Source organism: Dipodomys merriami, unplaced genomic scaffold (genome assembly GCF_024711535.1).
Source record: "Dipodomys merriami isolate MVZ:Mamm:240054 unplaced genomic scaffold, mDipMer1.0.p SCAF_1, whole genome shotgun sequence".
Classification (NCBI taxonomy): Eukaryota; Metazoa; Chordata; class Mammalia; order Rodentia; family Heteromyidae; genus Dipodomys; species Dipodomys merriami.
In genome coordinates, this window is record NW_027202270.1 from 22,845,005 (window position 1) to 22,864,125 (window position 19,121).

The window sequence follows — 19,121 nt, forward strand, 5'->3', positions numbered from 1 at the left end:
TTCTTCATTCAGATAACTTTGTGGTAGATTCCAGTTCTTGTGTGCGTGCCTGCCCTAGTTCCAAGATGGAAGTAGAAGAAAATGGGATTAAAATGTGTAAACCTTGCACTGATATCTGCCCCAAAGGTAAGTGATAATTCAAGATATTTTGGTCAGAACAGTTGCATATCCTAAAGTCTTTTGTTTACCTTTATTAGGCCAATTAAGTTAGAATCTGAGAGTAATCCCAAACCAAATTCACTTCACACATGCAAGCTCACTTTCCATGACAGTGTAACTGTCTAAAATGTCAGCTACCCAGCTTAATTACTGGTTTTGAATTATGTCAATTAAATTAGCAAATAAAAAAGTAATTTCAAAATTAATTTTGATAGGAATTCAGGGATCAAGTTGAAGTTTATTTTTGTTTATTGTGCTTCAGGTAAGAGGACCAAACCTAGAGCCGCATGCATGTTGGGCAAATACTCTACCACTGAATAACATCCCAGTCTTGCATTTTATCTTATGATACCCGCAAGACAGTATACTGGAAATGAACTTTACAATTTCTGGTTGGAGAGGGAGAGGGAAGGGGGGTAGTGGAGGGAAGGGTTCGTAGGAGAACAACAAGGGAAGGGTGACAATACTCGACAAGAAATGTACTCATTGCCGTACTCATGTTACTGTAACCCCTCTGTACAGCATCTTTACAACAAAATCAGAAAAAAACTATTAGAAATCCTGTACAAACCAACAATCACTAATCCAGATGATTATTTTAGGGTCACAGCACACTGTGTACAGCATGGTTTGCTAAGCATATAAAGGATACAAAGGGACAGGTAGGCAATGGCATTTGCTCTTTAGGTCTTAAAGTGTATTTTAAAGGTATGTGAAATGACAACGAAGTTTACCAGAACTGTTAAATAAATGATGCAGATAATTCAAGTGATAGAAATTTATAGAGGACGAAATTCCTTCCAGCTCTGAGTGTTCAAATTCTTCACCACAATAAAACTTAAATTAGGCTGCACAAAAGTATAGTTGAAATCTCCAAGTTCTCAGGGATACTTTAAATAGGGGAGAATTCACACTGTTAGACTACAACCTTTCTCTCTCTCTCTAGCTTATTTTCCCTTATCTCCCCCTTTCTTCTCACTTTCTTTCTCCTGTCTTTTCTCCTTCTACCTCTCTCCTGTTCACGCCTTCTGTTTATCCCTTCTTTGTTCTGTTTCCTTCCTTCTCTTCCTCCTTGTCTCTCTACACATGTGCATGCGCAGATGCACAATAGCTGGTTTTAGTATTTTGCAGTGAGAGGACAAATGTACTTCAACTTTAAAGTAGAGCCTTCAGAAGGCATATTGAACTTAAATATAAAAATTTGAATGGACTTCTTTGTTTAACATATATTCTTCATTACACCAACTTTTTTTTCAAATTAAAGATTAAAAGCCACTAGTACAACAGGAATTATTTTACTAAAGTGACTAGTGTTGAAAAATATTACCAATGATATTATTTTAGAATGGATTGGAAAACAGGTAGTTATATCTGATAGGGAAAAATTGATTATATATATATATATATATATATATATATATATATGTTAGCTATGGACATACATTGTTTATATATGCTGGGTCCTTAGCTATTGTCAGAGTTTGAACTCAGGTCCTGACCCTTGCCTAGATGGCATTCTCAGCTGGTACTCTTACCACTGCAACTATCCCTCCAGCTTGACATTTTGTTAGTTTTTGATTTTTTTTTTCAGAAATATCATCCTACACACTTCTCAGCCTGGACTGACTTCAAACTGTGATCTTCTAGATTTCAATTTCCAGAGCAGGATTACAGGTGTAAACCACTGTGTGCCCAGTTAAAATGTACTTTTAAAATTTCATTTTAAGTAATCCCACAACAGTGTTTCAATTCCACAAGTCAGATAATGAATAGAATGTATGTTGATCAATGTCACTCCCTCCCATCATTCTCCCCGATCTTTCTCAAATATCCATACTCATTAAACTATAGAAAGATACTGGAGCAGACTCAGCAGTTTCATTGCTGAAGAGAGAACAATTCTAAAGATCTAGGGAGATTATGCCATGTTAGAGCACTTGACCTAGCATGTGTAAGGCCCTGTGTTTAATCCCCAGCACCCAAAATAAAAAAATTTTCCAGAAAAACATATTTTTTTATTTTTATAATAAAATGCTGTTCTTTATAACAAGATGGTAATAGTTTGCTTGATCAAAAGAAAGATTTCTATCCCCCTGACTAAGTCTTATTTCTGCAGCTTGTGATGGCATTGGTACTGGGTCACTGATGTCTGCTCAGACTGTGGATTCCAGTAACATCGACAAGTTCATAAACTGCACGAAGATCAACGGGAATCTGATCTTCCTGGTCACCGGGATTCATGGGTCAGTGTTCAAACTGTGTGTGAAAATATGTTGTAAAGATGTAGACTAAACTGCAGAGGGGCCTTCGCATTGTCTGGTTTTCCTTGATCCAGAAAAGTTTTACCTACCCTGAGGCCTTTTTGCCAACAAGGAATCCAGCAGTGATGGGAAACCCCACTGTTGGAAGGTGACTCAAGTTTCTGTTTGGTGACTATTGAGGTACACCAATATAAACTTGTATATCAGTTCAAATGTATATGAAGGCAGACCCCAAAAATCCATAATCTTGATTTATTATTGGAGAGATTAGGAAAACCATAATAATTCATAAATCGGGAGGCTTCTTTCAAATTTGCAATTGGCTAAAGATCGATAAAATAAATTAATGCTCTTAAAAAAACTCACATGAAACAAAGTAATCTGATAGGAAGCAAAATTGAAATGCTCTTGCATTTCTTTCAACTATTATCTTTGTCCAAATGGATTTTATGGTCATTATTCTTAAGTTGGGAAGTTAGGCATACTACCAGGGAGCTATTAATGTATTTCATTTTAGAAATACAAATTGGTTCATTATCAGGGCTCCTCTATGAAATGACTATGCACCCATTTCAACTAAAAAAAGCAACAGAGTTTGTATTTTTTCAGTTGTAATAAAAACATCAATATTTTCACTATATTTTTTTATCTATTTGTCTCTATCACTATGTGATCTTTTAATATTAGTGCTACAGGCTACAAATAAAGAATAAAACTCACATTTCAATTCAAAGTCTTACTCAAAACATATATCACATCTTTCTAGGAGAAAAATAATTTTACACATTATGAATACCTATGTCAAAAAAGAGCAATAAGAATAATGAACCAAGTATTTCCTTTCATTCAAGTAAATTATTGCTTGTATTATTGTGTAAAATGTCTCTTTACATTAAAATATGGCTTAATGTGGTCTATGTCAGATGCTATAATAGTAAACTATAATATATATTATACTATTTGGTGATACACATTCGTAATCCCAGCTCCTTAAAAAGGAGGAGGTAGGAGAATTGAAGTTCAAGGTCAGCTCAGGCAAAGTTAAATGCCCTGAGTTCATTCTTCAGAACAACAACAACAACAACAACAACAACAACAACAACAACAATAATAATAATAATAATACTTTTAACTTTATTTTCAAACTTGGTAATTGTTATCCCATATTTTATATGGTACTTATCTATTGGAGATGTGGAAGAGTAGCCATTTTGAAATGGGACCTCTCCAGTTTACTTTAGCATAGTCCACAGTGACTGTTGCTTTCTTAGTCTGCTTGGTTCACTGGGTAGTAGACTGTGTTATAATTTAGGTATATTCATAGACTTTCATGAATATAAGTACTTCATAAACTATATCTCAATTTAATTATTTTCAGCTAAATATAACATTATTAAACACCATCTGTTAGCAATGTCTTCTGAAAAATACAAAAATAAAACATAATTGCTTGAATCATGTTTCCTGCTTTCATGTGAATATGGGATCCATTTCTGAATAGCAAACAACTTGCAGTCATATTGTTATGATTTACATTAAAAAAGTAAGTTTCATCTTTGTTAGTCCAATGCCACTTTTTCATATATATATATATATATATATATATATATATATATATATATATATACATCTATGGTGTATCTATATGTGTGATTGTGTGAGTGTTATACATATGTACATATATATATATAACTCTATATATGTGAAAGCATTTCATACTTCTTCAACTCTGAAATGAAATCTATAGGAATTTTAGGCTACTGCCTACATAATTATTTTTTAAAGACTCATAATTCTATAGTTGGAGTTTGAAGAAGAATCAAGAGAAACATGATATATAATAACACAGGTATTGATAAGAAAATGCTCAGCTTCCATTTATGGTGAAAAACCAGACTTATGAGATACAGAATTAGAAGTCATTTTGTGTAAGAAATACAGGAAATAAAGAGCAGAGAGACAGCTGACCTTTAGAATTGAAAACAATAACCAGGCATGTTGTTGCATAAAAAAAGGAAGGAAATAACTTTCATTGAAAGTGGAGCAATATTCCTAGGGCACTGCACAGAAAGCATGGCCAAGATTCAGGCTTACACCTAGGAAGTCCCAAGTTGTGTATATATATTTTTTCAAGTGTTTTAAGGAGAGGCAATGCTTTGCTGAAAGAGACATCTAGCAACCTTGGTTTCAGGTTATTATAGAAAGACTATGCATCAATCCCAATCACTATTACAAAGGAGATACCCTCAAATGCCTCCACTTTCTTAGAGCATTACATTCCCCATGGAGAACTTTTACAAGATTTTCATGATTGAAAGATTATCAAAGCCACCTGCTAATGGTTAAATGTTTTAGCACTAAAATATGGGTCAGAAGATTTGGAAAAGTTCAACCCAGTGAAGTGTCACATAGTTGCTTTTGTCTTAGTTCTTCATTAAACTGTTTTCGAAATCTAAATACATGTTAAAGGAAATGCTTATATAGTCATATATTTGTCTGCTGCTGAGAGGAGGGTTTTGTTTAATAAACAAATATAAAACAAATGGTAATGACTACTCCATGGGGTAAAACCGTTTTTATACAATGTGTAAAAATGAATGTGCATTGCACATTCATCAGAAGAATATTATAAAGCTTTACATTATTTAGACTTTTAAGAAAAAAATGTCTTTCTATTTCACACAAGTACCAAAAATGATATGGAACCAAGACAATTTCACTTGAAATAGAAAGTTTACAAAGCTTACCTTTTTTTAAAAAAAACTTATCTTAAAATTAGACTGAGAAAATAAGCATTAAATGTTGTACAGGGTGGTTTGATCCAGACAAGACTGGATCTTTGCAGCTCCAGGATAGACAACCTTCCTTGAGTCAAATGGCTCCATTCTTGTTAGACACTCAATCACAGATTTATTGAACAATTTATCTGTTTTCTTGGACAGATTTAATAATAAGTACATTTTACATTGATAGTAATGGCAATCAACGATAAAAATATTATGAATTATTCTTCCCAGTACTTGAATATTATAAAATCTTAATCAATGGTAGAAAAAAGAAAAGTGTTATCAGAGAAGGAGAAGGAAGGAAAGGGAAGGTTGAGAGAGAGAGATAAGGAAGAACAATAAAGACAAAACATGTAGAACAGTCAATGCAAAAAGAAATTCTCCTAACTGTCTAGTTTATAGCATAGAAAATTTTGCCACACATATTATTTTTAGACTATCTTAGAAATCAAATAGAGGCAAAATTTTCTTGTACCCTAAATCATACACCCTAGTTTAGATGTTTATCTGTCCTTAATCACAGCACTTAAGTTTGGAAATTTAGAATTATAGCTAACATTATTGTTTCTCATGTCTTGTACATATGTGTATCTTTATATGTATGTATGTGTATATATATATATATATATATATATATATATATATATAAAACATATGTTGTGAAACAAGAGTACAGCCCTAATTCTTGCTCTTATGCCAGCAAGAGAGTTATAATGACTCATTTTTATCTCGGGAAATTGTAACCGTAAAGTCAATTCAATAGACATAGACATTTTTCTATAACTGCAGGTAAACATGTGTGTGTGTGTGTGTGTGTGTGTGTGTGTGTGTGTGTGTGGGTGGGTGGGTGTGGGTGGGTGGGTGGGTGTGGGTGTGGGTGTGGGTGTGGGTGTGTGTGCAGTCCCAAGAAAGAGAGAAAGATTTATAGGGAAGTTTTAAACAATAGAGGGTATAGCAAACAGGAAAAGTTTAGTAAGTCAAAAACATGACTTTAACTCATTAATTGCTATTAACCTGAAAATATTACTAACAAGTTTTTAAAAGCATTTGTAAGGCCTATTAAAATAGTTGACACATTTTAACAAAAACAAAAAGCAATCATAATTGAATATATTCTTTTCAGAAAACAAGATTTTGCAAAAAGTAAATGGCCTGGTAATTTATCAATTAAAATGCTAATATATAAGAAAGCTAATGGAAGTTAATTTGCATATTTGGGTTTTGGCATAGTAGTTTCATTTCCAAAAATAAAAATAGTTTCTCATTTCCTTATTTAGAATGAGAAGCATAGGCAAAGCTTAGAGTTTGAAGTTTAGGGTTAATTAGTAGAAACCTATCTTTTCTTGTTTTGTGGTTTCTGACACCAGTCATGTGTTGTGCTTGCAATCATCAAAGCTTACCACATCCGTATTTCAGCAAGAAAAGTTTTATTTGACTATAGGCTGCAATGATCAGAGACAATGGAACATGGGTAATAAAAAAATAATTTCTCATGGATTAGTGAAAACATTTCACTCTCTTTCTGTAGAGCTTTATTTTTGATTACCAAACACAATGACAGGGTAATCATAATATTCAATGAAAGTAACATACCTTATGTTATAAATCAAAGAGAAAGATACAAGCAAATTAGCAAGAAAATAGTTCTCCATAAGCTTTATGAGGAATAATTTGCACTTTTAAGAAAATTCAAAAATACACAACTAAAAACAAACTGATTTAACTTGTGTCTGATATACCTGTTGTCATAAATCACAGATGGTATTAGCTTTGAGAAGCCCAAATGGCAATGTTACTCCCTGTGATATAATTTAGTTCCAAATGACATTTTTCTCAATTAAGAATGGGTTTTTTATCTGGACACTGTGGCTCAGGCCTATAATCCTAGTCACTCTGTAGGATGAGAGCTGAAGATCACATTTCAAAACCAGCCCCAGCTGAGAAATCTACAATTCTCTTATAGCCAATGAACCAGCAAAGAGCTAAAACTAGAAACATGGGTCAGATAGTAAAGCACTAATCCTGAACAAAAATGCTGAGCAAGAATGTGTGACTCTGAGTTCAAGCACTAATGCTGAGAGAAAACAAAACAAACAAAAAATAATTTATGTTTCAGAATCAAATGAAAATTAAATGTTTCAGACTTGGACTTTCTAACTTTGAAGCTTTATTCTTGAGAGGTGAAACTGAATTCCCTATAGATATACTATTTGATGAAGAATCCAAAATCTGGGTCATTAAAAACAAATCTAAAAGCATCTGTTAATCCCTTTCCTCATCTTGTCTAGGATGTTAGACAACACATTGCTAACTTTCTTATGAAAATTAAAATTGAATTGAATTGCAGTTAACTACTCTTGTATTTCTTACTTTTTCACTCCTTGGTCATCATTTAAATTTAGCTGCCTCCTATCCTGTCCTGTAATGTTTTCAGGGTGTCTGCTTTGACTCTGAGGTCTTTGATCCATTTGGAGTTGGTTCTGGTGCAGGGTGATATATAAGGATCTAGCTTTAGTTTTCTACAGGTGATTAACCAATTTTGCGAGCACTTTTTACTGAAGAGGCTGTCTTTCTTTCATTCTATTTTTTTTTTAGCTCCCTTATCGAAGATTAGGTGGCTATAGAGCTGTGGGTTGATTTTGGGGGTTTTCAATTCTATTCCATTGGTCCTGAGGTCTGTTCTTGTGCCAGTACCAAGCTGTTTTAATTCCTATGGCTTTGTAGTAGAGTTTGAAAGTTGGTATTGATATTCTTCCAGCACTGTTCTTTCTGTTAAGGATCGTTAATGCTGTTCGGGGTCTTTTATTGTTCCATATGAATTTTTGGATTGCCTCTTCTATTTCCTTGAAGAATGAGGTTGGAATATTGATAGGTATCACATTGAATTTGTAAATAGCCTTGGGAAGTATTACCATTTTTACGATGTTGATCCTTCCAATCCAGAGCATGGGAGGTTTTTCCACTTTCTAAGTTCTGCTTTAATTTCCTTTTTCAGGTCTTTAAAGTTTTCACTTATTTTTTTTTTTTAATTTTATTTTATTTGAGAACATACTGTACAGAGGGGTTACAATTACATTGGCAGGATAATGCGTACATTTCTTACCAAGCATTGCAGCCTCCTCCTTTGTTTACCCTTCACCTCCCTTCCCAACCTCCCCCCTCCCCCCCACCCAATCATACCCCCCTCCCTCCCCACTCCGACATTGTAAAGCTTTCACTTCTTAAGTTGTTAATTCCTAGAGGAGTTGCTTTCCTGATTTCATTGTTGGCATGCAGAAAAGCCATTGATTATTGAGGGTTAATTTTTTTTGGGGGGGGGGTCCGATCGTGGGGCCTGAACTCTGGGCCTGGCGCTGTCCCTCAGCTCTTCAGCTCAAGGCTAGCACTCTACCACTTGAGCCACAACGCCACTTCCGGCTTTTTTCTTTTTGCTTATGTGGTGCTGAGGAATCGAACCCAGGGCCTTAGGCATGCAAGGCAAGCACTCTACCACTGAGTCACCTTCCCAGCCCATTTGAGGGTTAATTTTGTGCCCTGCTACTTTGCCAAAGTTTCAAATCAGCTCGAGTAATTTGGGAGTGGAGTCCATGGGATTCCTTAAATACAAGATCATGTCATCTGCAAAGAGGGAGAGTTTTACTTCATCTTTCCCAATTGGAATCCCCTTTATATTTGCATCTTGTCTTATTGCTGTAGCTAGGAATTCTAATACTAAATTGAAGAGAAGTGAAGAGAGTGGACATCCTTGTTTTATTCCTGAGTTTAGAGGAAATGGTTTTAGTTTTTCATCATTAAGTATAATGCTGGCTGTAGGTTTGACATACACAACCTTTATTGTATTGAGGAATGTTCCATGGATTCCTAATTTTTCCAGAGCCTTCATCATAAAGTGGTGTTGGATCTTGTCAAAGCTTTTCCAGCATCTATTGAGATAACCATGAGATAACCATGTGGTTCTTATCCTTGCTCCTGTTGATGTGATGAATTATATTAATTGATTTGTATATTGAACCAGCTTTGCATCACTGAAATGAATCCTGTTTGATCATGATGTATGATTTTTTTGGATGAATTGTTGAAGTCGACTGGCCAAAATTTTGTTGAGAAGTTTTGCATTGATGTTCATCAAAGAAATGGGTCTATAGGGCTGGGAAGGTGGCTCAGTGGTAGAGCGCTTGCCTTGCATGCCTGAGGCCCTGGGTTCGATTCCTCAGCATCACATAAGCAAAAAGAAAAAAAAGCTGGAAGTGGGGCTGTGGCTCAAGTTGTAGAGTGCTAGCCTTGAGCTGAAGAGCTGAGGGACCGCGCCAGGCACAGAGTTCAGGCCCCATGACCGGACACCCCTTCCCAAAAAAAGAAATGGGTCCATAGTTCTCTTTCTTTGATGAATCTCCTTCTCACAGGCTGAAATTTCCATAATAGAGACCCACAAACATAACAAATCTAAGAAAGTTTGGATAAATGGGATTGCATGAAGCTGCAGAGCTTCTGCATGGCAAAGGACATAGCTAGCAAGATCAATAGAAAGCCCATGGATTGGGAGAAGATCTTCACTAGCCAAACAACGGACAAGAGTCTCATATCTAAAATATACTTGGAACTCAAAAAATTAAATCCCCCAATAACAAATCCTCAAAGAAACAACTGCCCAATAAATAACTGGGCTAAAGACTTAAAGAGAAACTTCTCTGAAGAGGAAATAAGAATGGCCAATAGACACTTGAAGAAATGCTCAACCTCTCTAGCCATAAAAGAAATGCAAATCAAAACAACATTGAGATTCTACCTCACCCCAGTTAGAATGACTATCTATAATCAAGAACTCTAACAACAACAGATGCTGGAGGGGATGTGACAGAAGGGAACCTTACTGCATTGTTGGTGGGAGTGTAAACTTGTTCAACCACTTTGGAGAGCAGTATGGAGGTTCCTCAAAAGACTCCACATAGAGCTCCCCTATGACCCAGCAATCCCACTTGTGGGCATTTACCCAAATGATCACAAACAAGACCATACTAAAGCTACCAGCACAACTGTGTTTATTGTAGCATTATTTACCATGGCTAAGTTAACCAAACCAGATGCCCCTCAGTAGATGAATGGATCAAGAAAATGTGGTATGTTTATACAATGGAATTCTACGCCTCCATCAGAAAGAATGACATTGCCCCATTTGTTAGGAAATGGAAAGACTTGGAAAAAATTATATTAAATGAAGTGAGCCCGGTGCAAAGAAACATAGGTCCCATGGTTTCCCTTATTTGCAATAACTAGCATATATCTGGGACAAGTAGAAAAGGTCAAAGCTATGTACATATGACCAGATAAATGAAGTTAAGTAAAATGAACCCCAAGATAAGGACACAAGTGGGTTTTTTTCTTTCTTGCTATTGTTTCTAATATATTTATAAGGTACCTTGTGATTTATTTTGTTGCTTTGTATGTTCCTCCTGCACAGTATAACCCCTGTTTTCACTGTATTTGATGTCATTATAATTTGGGGAGGGGAAGGGAAAAAACAAAATGTTCAAATAGGGATACAGGTGGGACCATTGTAAAAATGAGATGTACAAAACACTATGTTGAAAATGAACTTACTCATTACCATGCTCATGTAACTGTAACCCCTCTGTACAGGATTTCAAAATAAATTTAGCTGCCTCTTTCTTCACTTTCTAGGGACCCTTACAATGCGATTGAAGCTATAGACCCAGAGAAGCTGAATGTATTTCGGACAGTCAGAGAGATAACAGGTACTACTTATCATGTAAATATTATACTATAACTACAATCTGGTGTGTCCTTAAAAGCATTGTTATAATATTGGGATCGTGACTCATTTTCAGAGGAAATTCTAGTTTGTGAAAAACTGTCATTTTGAATAATGGTGACTTTTGTGCACATTTTGAGTGCCTGTGGAATTACAAAAATAAAGTCTTGAAATATTGTTACCACTTTTTAGGTGAGTGTTAAATGATCTTTCAACCCATTTAAAATAATTACTCTCTATAGAGATACTATTGAACATGGGTACCATGCAGCACATGTGTATCACACATTTATTGAACATTTATTATCCTTCATGCTTTTATAATATATATTATGGAGTTCATAGGCATGAATCAGGCAGAGATTTACCATCAAAGAACTTTAAGTGTAATGAAGGATGTTATAAATATATAAAAGTAGTTTAAAATGGAAGGTAGGTATCAACATCCTAAACAAAGAGATGAGATGATAGGCCTTTACACATGAAAAAATTTGCATTTTCTCTTTAGCTATACTACTTTCTTTGCACCAACTAAGAGAAATTAAACTTCATTATGGAAATATTTTGACATACATAGTTTTATAATTCTTTAAGTCTGAAACATGTGAATTCTTTTTTTTTTTTTGTTTTTGTTTTGGATCCGGTCGTGGGGCCTGAACTCTGGGCCTGGGCGCTGTCCCTCAGCTCTTCAGCTCAAGGCTAGCGCTCTACCACTTGAGCCACAGCGCCACTTCCAGCTTTTTTCTTTTTGCTTATGTGGTGCTGAGGAATTGAGCCCAGGGCCTCAGGCATGCAAGACAAGTGCTCTACCACTGAGCCAACTTCCCAGCCCAACATGTGAATTCTTAATGGTCATAATTTTGATGTTGTTTATTATTTAGCCAAGAAACTTGGGGAAGTATATTCAGTGTTGGGGAAGAAAAATGAAAAACTACTTCAAAATAAGAAACATTCCTGACCCTTTATTTCTCACCCTTTCATCCATGTTTGTCGTATTTGAAGAATGGACAGCACTTGTTTCTAAAATAATGATATTCTGAATGACTTTAACCCTTATCACTTGCAGGTTTCTTAAACATACAGTCATGGCCTCCAAACATGACTGATTTCAGTGTTTTTTCCAACCTTGTGACCATCGGTGGCAGAGTATTATATAGGTAAGTGCATATGGTTTAAGCTGGAAGTCACAAATTTCAACAGTAACATCGTATGTAAATTGAAGCCATATTCTTACTCCTCAATTGAACCTAGAAATATGTTTTCAACTTTAATTCTAAAGATAATCTCTATGAAAATATGCCAAGTGATTGTGCAAATGACACAGAATTCATAGTTTTTTTAATGGTATAGATTATATTACTTAATGTTTTGTAGATATGAAACACATGATATGAGGCATTAAATCCAACCTTCTTTCTGATCTTATTGTATCTCCAAGGCAGATTTGGATGACTTGACAGTGTCTTAGGTTTGTGAGTTACAAATGCTTTTTGAACAGGAGGCTAACTCTGGTGCTGTCATTGGAACCATGCAACATGGAGGACACATTTCCAAGATTGGTCAGCCACTGTATATGCAGTTCTGATTCATAAATGACTAAAGTATTTGGAGCTGAGACAGACACTGTTATCAAGTTTAATTATTTTAAAATCACAGGCTAAGTCTTTATTAAGCCATCATTTTTATCTCAAATTGTATCTGTATCAAGTTCTTATTTCTAAAAGAAAATCAGTTTAGTTATATAAATTTAATATTTAATATGATTAGATCTGAGAATTGCAGAATTAATCCTATGATTAAATGTTATATTAATATTTTACTTTTTTAAAACCACCTTGACTTTGATCAAGATATACTGTATTCATAAGTGGCAACTCCTTTGTACAAACACTTGAAGATTTTTAAAAATGCAAAAAAAAATGCTACCTTGAATTTTACTATTAAAATGTAAAAGAGATACACCTGTGTTAAAGTGTTAAAGCTGGGTGAGGCTGAGATCTGAGGATCCCAGTTTAAAGCCAGCCAGGTCAGAAAACTCGGTCAGACTCTTATCGTCAATAAACTACTGAAAAAGCTGGAAGTGGTTCTGTGGCTCAACTGGTACAGCACTCTCCTTGAGCAAAAGAAGCTCAGGAACAGTGCCTAAGCCCACAGTTAAAGCCTTAGGACTGGCGAAAAAGAAAAAAATAAAATTACTAATAGTTAATAAGCATGAAAAACTTCATCAGCCTTAGCCTTCAAGGAAAACAAATCAAACCTGTATTGAGACTCTAGTTTATTCCAGTCAAAATAGCTAACCTAAGAAAACAAAAACAAGGTCTGGTGAAAATGGCAGGGGGAACCCTAATGTACTGTTGGTGGGAATGTAATTAGTGCAGCCTCTATGGACATTGTTGTATAGTCTCCTCAAAAAATAAGACTATAACTATCATCTGATCCAGCTATACTACTTCTGGATATATACTTAAATCAAAGACAGCATAGAGCAGAGATACCTGAGACACAAGTTTATTGCATCACTATTCAAAATAGCTTTGTATGGAATCAGTCTTTGTATCCATAAACAAATGAATGGATAAATATGATCTGGTATATTTGCACTATTATTCAGTCATTGAGAAGAATGGAGTCATTTCATTTTCAGGAAAGTTATCATCATATGAAGTGAAATAAGGTAGACTCATGTGCAGAAGGGTAGTAAGGAGGAGAAAAAAGTGGACAAATAAAGACACTGAGAGTCAGTATGGTCAATATAAATAATACATATATGAAAATTTCATAATGATACCCATTACTTGATACAATTATTACATACTAATTAAAGAATACCACAAAAAGTAAAGGGAAAGGAACTTATTAAATGGATATGAAATGAAAGATATGATGTATTGAGTATATACACAGCTCTTATTCTCCATTGAATAAAATACTATAAACCAGTCAAGATGTACTGATATTTTAACCAATTCTGAGTATTTCAATGGGAGTAAAATAATGAAGATGAATAATATCTCAGTGTTTGTCATTCAGTCAACATGTTTTTTAATTAATAATAATAATTCTAAATGTTAGCAGCAAAGCATATTTAAAATTATTAGTCAACAGGGACTTTTGATCTCCAAAGTGAAAAATAATGCTCATTAGTTGATTGAGATATGTGAAGTATATTCAGCATATTATTAGAGAATAGAAAATAAAAAATAATTACCAAAAATGTAATCTATGTTGAAATAAAAGCAAACTCTGAAAAGATAATTGATTAGCATAAAGTAGTCGTTCTGAAATTTTAGAGTTTTAGGTAGCTGTCCAAGCCTTCTGAATATTTTTTAAATTTTAGTTGAATTATTTTTTTCAATTTTCTTTACTTTCAATCTTGTAACTATTATATTTGATATCTAAGGCATAATTTAAGTGTGAAATCTTATTTTTTGCAATATCATTTCTCTGAAAGCATGTCCAAATCTATTATATAGTTATCATGGATTTAATATTTTATTTTGAGTAGATAATCATCCAATAATTATTTATCTAATCTTAGAACAGGATTGTGTTGTTGAAGCACATAACATTTAGTCAATAGGGTAAGATAGTGGGCAATTACAGAGAGAGAGAGAGATTGCCAATGCTCAATTCTTTAAAAATCCATTTTTCTTTTGATAATTCTTATTACTAAAATTGTTAGTACATGGCATTTAAAGACCAAAATACTGCGAATCTGCACAAAGGTTAACTGATGTGATTTCCGTTTATGCCCATCAGTATTCTTTTGAGAGTGAGGTACACCGCCCTCAGGTGACTCCGGAGACTGTATCATGGCCAGAAACCACTTAGTACAGTTGTTTTCCCCTTTCTCCTCCTTAGTGGCCTGTCACTGCTTATCCTCAAGCAGCAAGGCATCACCTCTCTGCAGTTCCAGTCCCTCAAGGAAATCAGTGCAGGAAACATCTACATTACTGACAATAGCAATCTGTGCTACTATCACACCATCAACTGGACAACGCTCTTCAGCACCATCAACCAAAGAATCGTGATCCGGGATAACAGAAAAGCTGAGAACTGCAGTAAGTACATTGTCCGGAGATGTAAAACACTGAAGCTTTAATGAGTTCCATTCCACACTGGCCCCAACAATTGGGAATAACAGGAAGTCAGCATTTGTATCCATATCCAATTGTGTCATGGAGTGGTATTTGTAACTACTGAGATAGTACAAAGAAAAATAGAGAGGAAAAGGTCTTATACCCTTTTGTATGACTGCAAATCTTGCCTAATCTTAGGAATCTTCCTTTGCAGATTTTGATTTGATAGATCTAAAGGAAACCCAAGCATTTAAGTGTTTAAATGGCAGGCAGGTAATTCCTTAGGTGGCTTTGTGGAAATCTACCATATTGAATTCTATTTGCTCATTGGTTTCAGAAGATCTAAAAGATAGAATAACAGAATTTTTCCATATGGCAGTGGTAGGAAAAATATAGACAAATTATTCTAAAGAGTGGAAACACTGTTCTAGAAATATACTGAGAAGTACTTTTGTTTTATAGAAGTATTTATATAGGCATATCGTTTTCTTTTTTTTCAGGTTTTATATTTTTTTAAATTTTATTTTATTTGTGAATATACTGTACAGAGGGGTTACAATTACATGGGCAAGATAATGCATACATTTCTTACCAAGCATTGCAGCCTCCTCCTTTGTTTACCCTTCACCTCCCTTCCCAGCCTCCCCCCTCCCCCCCACCCAATCCTCCCCTCCCCCTCCCCCCCCTTCCCCCCCCCCCATTGTAAAGCTCCTTTTTGACAAGGCATATCGTTTTCTTTGTCACTTGGTAACGATTGTCCTACCTCAACACATCTATCTTATAACAAAAGGAACAAAGTTAACATGGGCACTTGAATGTATAATTTCTGTATGATCTATTGATACTTCAAGGGTTAATATTTGAATCTCCTCTATTTTTGAGTTTTACTGCCTTCTACATCCTGTTTCTAGTACAATTCATGTAACTTTTTGACTTATAGTAAATATTAGATACAGTGACTCAGAATTCAAATGATTCACTTGCAAATGCATATTTTATTGTGGTCACAGTGTGTCAAGTTCTTGTAAGGCATATTCCCAAAGAAAAGTTTTATTCTCAGGTTAACTAATTTATATCTTTGATCTTATCATCAAAACAGACAAGAAGGTGTGCATATATAATTTATTTGATTTGTATGTATGTTAAATAAATATTATTTTTTAAGATATAAACTCTTACAAGGCCAACAATTTTTAAGTTTATTGCGTTAAGTAGTCAGTGAATTAATTTACTGTTCAACAGCTCACTTCATTGTGGTAAAAGTTTAAGCCAGCTCAGGCTAACAATTTTGATAAAATATGCTATGGACAAAACTCCCATTTTAGCTACTTTTGATCCTTCAAAATATTTTCCAAATAAATCTATAAAAACATGAAGTTTTGTTTTAAGTGAACTTAAATTTTTACACTTTCTTCTTTTCTGAATAGAATGAGGAAATATCAGATCTCATTATGTATAAAATATGCATGTTCATATTAAGTGAAATTTTGCTTTTCATTTAGTATGGATTGTTTCCTTGTTTTTATGTACTGATGAGTCCTGAAAGAAAGTTTGTTTCATTTTTCTCCTGTACTGAAACTTCTAACCACACACTTCTCTATGTATGCGTATAGGCTACAAAGTAGGATGGTTCATAGCACAGTAGAATTTCAACATGATCTATAACTATTTCTCTGAACCAAAGTGATGTGTTCGTGCTTCTACTTCATTCATTCAGAAATGCAGTGTAAGGGTACATATCACAGACAAGAAGACAACTATGTTCATACAACAATATATAAAGGAAAACAAAATAGTCAAGCACTCTTTTATGAGACATTTGCTAATCTTCATATTCATATTTTTATCCTTTTAGAGATGAACAAAAAGACAAATGGGAAGACAAAAATAAAGAAAAATTAAATATAAACAAATAAAATTGGGGAAAGTTCATCATATATTGTTCTATACCTCTTTATGACTTGGAAATGTTTCAAACCAAAAGACAGTACATACTAATAATAGCAGTAGTAAACTAAGTCTAAGATGATATTTAACTTTCAGTGTTGTGCTTCATGGATAGAGGTTAGCTGTTTTTCAGATCATGAACACATTTTTTTTCCATACACTTAGATTTGATTTTGCAGTGTAGGGAAGAAAATGGACTGGATAAAAGAAACAATTATATAGTGCCAAAGTGTGAAATCAAGATTCTTATTTTTGATTGTTAATATCTTAGGATAAATATACATTGCATGTAATCCATTTATTAAAACTTGGACTTCAGTTTCACATCACATTGGTTCTAGTAAAATCTTTTGCCTGCTTTCTTAGTAATATAATTACAATATGCACATGACCTTGGAGATTACCCTACTGATATTTACAAAGATCGTGTAATGAATGCACACCTATGGTTAAAATATTATCATCTCAAGCACTCTCTGAAGATGAGAAGACTTAAATATTTGCTTCCTTTTGAATGCACTGTAAATAATTCTTGGTATCTGCACAATACACATGAGTATACACATACATTCAATAAAATAGACAAGTGCACCCACAATATGTGTGTATAAGCATTTGCACATGAAATCCACATATAATAATACCCACTTAGAAAGTGCATGCATAATCAAAAAAATCATGTATGTCTACCTCCATGTCACAGTAACATACTGATGCGAATCTTGGAATTGGTTATCTAGCATAAAACCCTTAATTTATAACAGTAAATTTGGAATTCAAATAATAACAATAAAAGACATTTTTTTCACTGATCTATAAAGGGTAACAGAAGCTGCAGCAAACTGACTCTTTTAAGTCAGAAGTTTCAAAGCAGACTTTGTGATTTGAAAAGACTGAGACTCAGAAAAACAATATGACATGAAAAGCTAGAGCACTTTCTGCCTCTTTTGCAATGTGGTTATCCTACTAACAAAATGGCAGTGCTGGGCAAGGGAAGTTTGAAGGTAGATTAATAAAAAAAATAGGTCGGGCTCTTTTAAAAGAACTAAGTATAAATTTTTACACTTCAATAAAGCAGTTTAGAGATAAATACCATACCAACTATTTCAAAACCCAGCTTATATTTGAACTTACATGATTTATGTCTTTAAAAAATTGTACATGTATATTTAAACCCAACATAAAAGATAGAATTAATTTTATTTTTGATGTTTCAAAATTGAAATACTTCAGTTTTTCCAACATTAACAGTACTTTTACTTGTTGGGTATCAAAATAATAAAAGTATCTATGAAGAAAAGGCCATTTTGGTGCATAGATACATAATGTATACAGAACCATAGACATAATACACCATATAATTTGCTATGTAAATTATATACATCATATACTTTTAGTAAGTTCTGCTTTTAATACGTTCAATATACTATGAGCTTTTCTCAAACCAGTGTGTTTACTAAATTATGTTGAACCAATATTATAATCAATTGGACATTTTTATAAGTTCTATCAAAGCTTCTAGCTTTTCTTTCTTTTTTTTTTTTTTTTGTTGGTCGTGGGGCTTGAACTCCTGGCAGGCCTGGAAGCTGTCCTGACTCAGCTCTTCAGCTCAAGGCGAGCACTGTATCGCTTGAGCCACATCACCACTTCCTGTTTTCTAATGGTTTATTGGAGATAAGAGTCTCACAGACTTTCCTGCCTGGGCTTGCTTTATACTGTGATCCTCAGATCTCAGCCTCCTGAGTAGCTAGGATTACAAGCCACCAGGGCCTGGAAAAATTTTTATATAGTTTTTAATGTAGTTATAAAAAAGAACCAAGAAATTAACAAAATAAAAAACAGAAAACAGAAAAAATAACATGTTTGCACACCACACAAGCACATTGAAAATTACCCATAAGACAAGAAATGATGGGCAAATACAGTCATAATATTGAGTGTTTATGTGTGAATGTGGAAATTCAGGGAAGAGTAACATCGGAGAGATGGGAGACAATGATGGAAGGGGTGGCACTGATGAAAATGCTCTATATTCATGAACTGATGCGTTGAATTGAAACTCATGTAGCTTCTCACAGATAACTGCAGAAAGTTATTCACTATATGTGTGTGTGCAGAA

The 19,121-nt window shown here is 34.2% G+C and overlaps 1 protein-coding gene across 4 annotated transcripts in view; it reads left to right on the forward strand.

The window, feature by feature from the left end:
• Erbb4 (erb-b2 receptor tyrosine kinase 4) overlaps positions 1–19,121 on the forward strand; it is a 1,023,136-nt gene that overhangs the window by 737,054 nt on the left and 266,961 nt on the right. For all 4 annotated transcript variants that reach the window (XM_070017823.1, XM_070017826.1, XM_070017822.1 and 1 more), the window contains exons 8-12: positions 13–126; positions 2,276–2,402; positions 10,886–10,959; positions 12,043–12,133; positions 14,838–15,037. In XM_070017823.1, the coding sequence (XP_069873924.1) occupies positions 13–126; positions 2,276–2,402; positions 10,886–10,959; positions 12,043–12,133; positions 14,838–15,037 (606 nt within the window). The remainder of the gene's footprint in view (positions 1–12; positions 127–2,275; positions 2,403–10,885; positions 10,960–12,042; positions 12,134–14,837; positions 15,038–19,121) is intronic.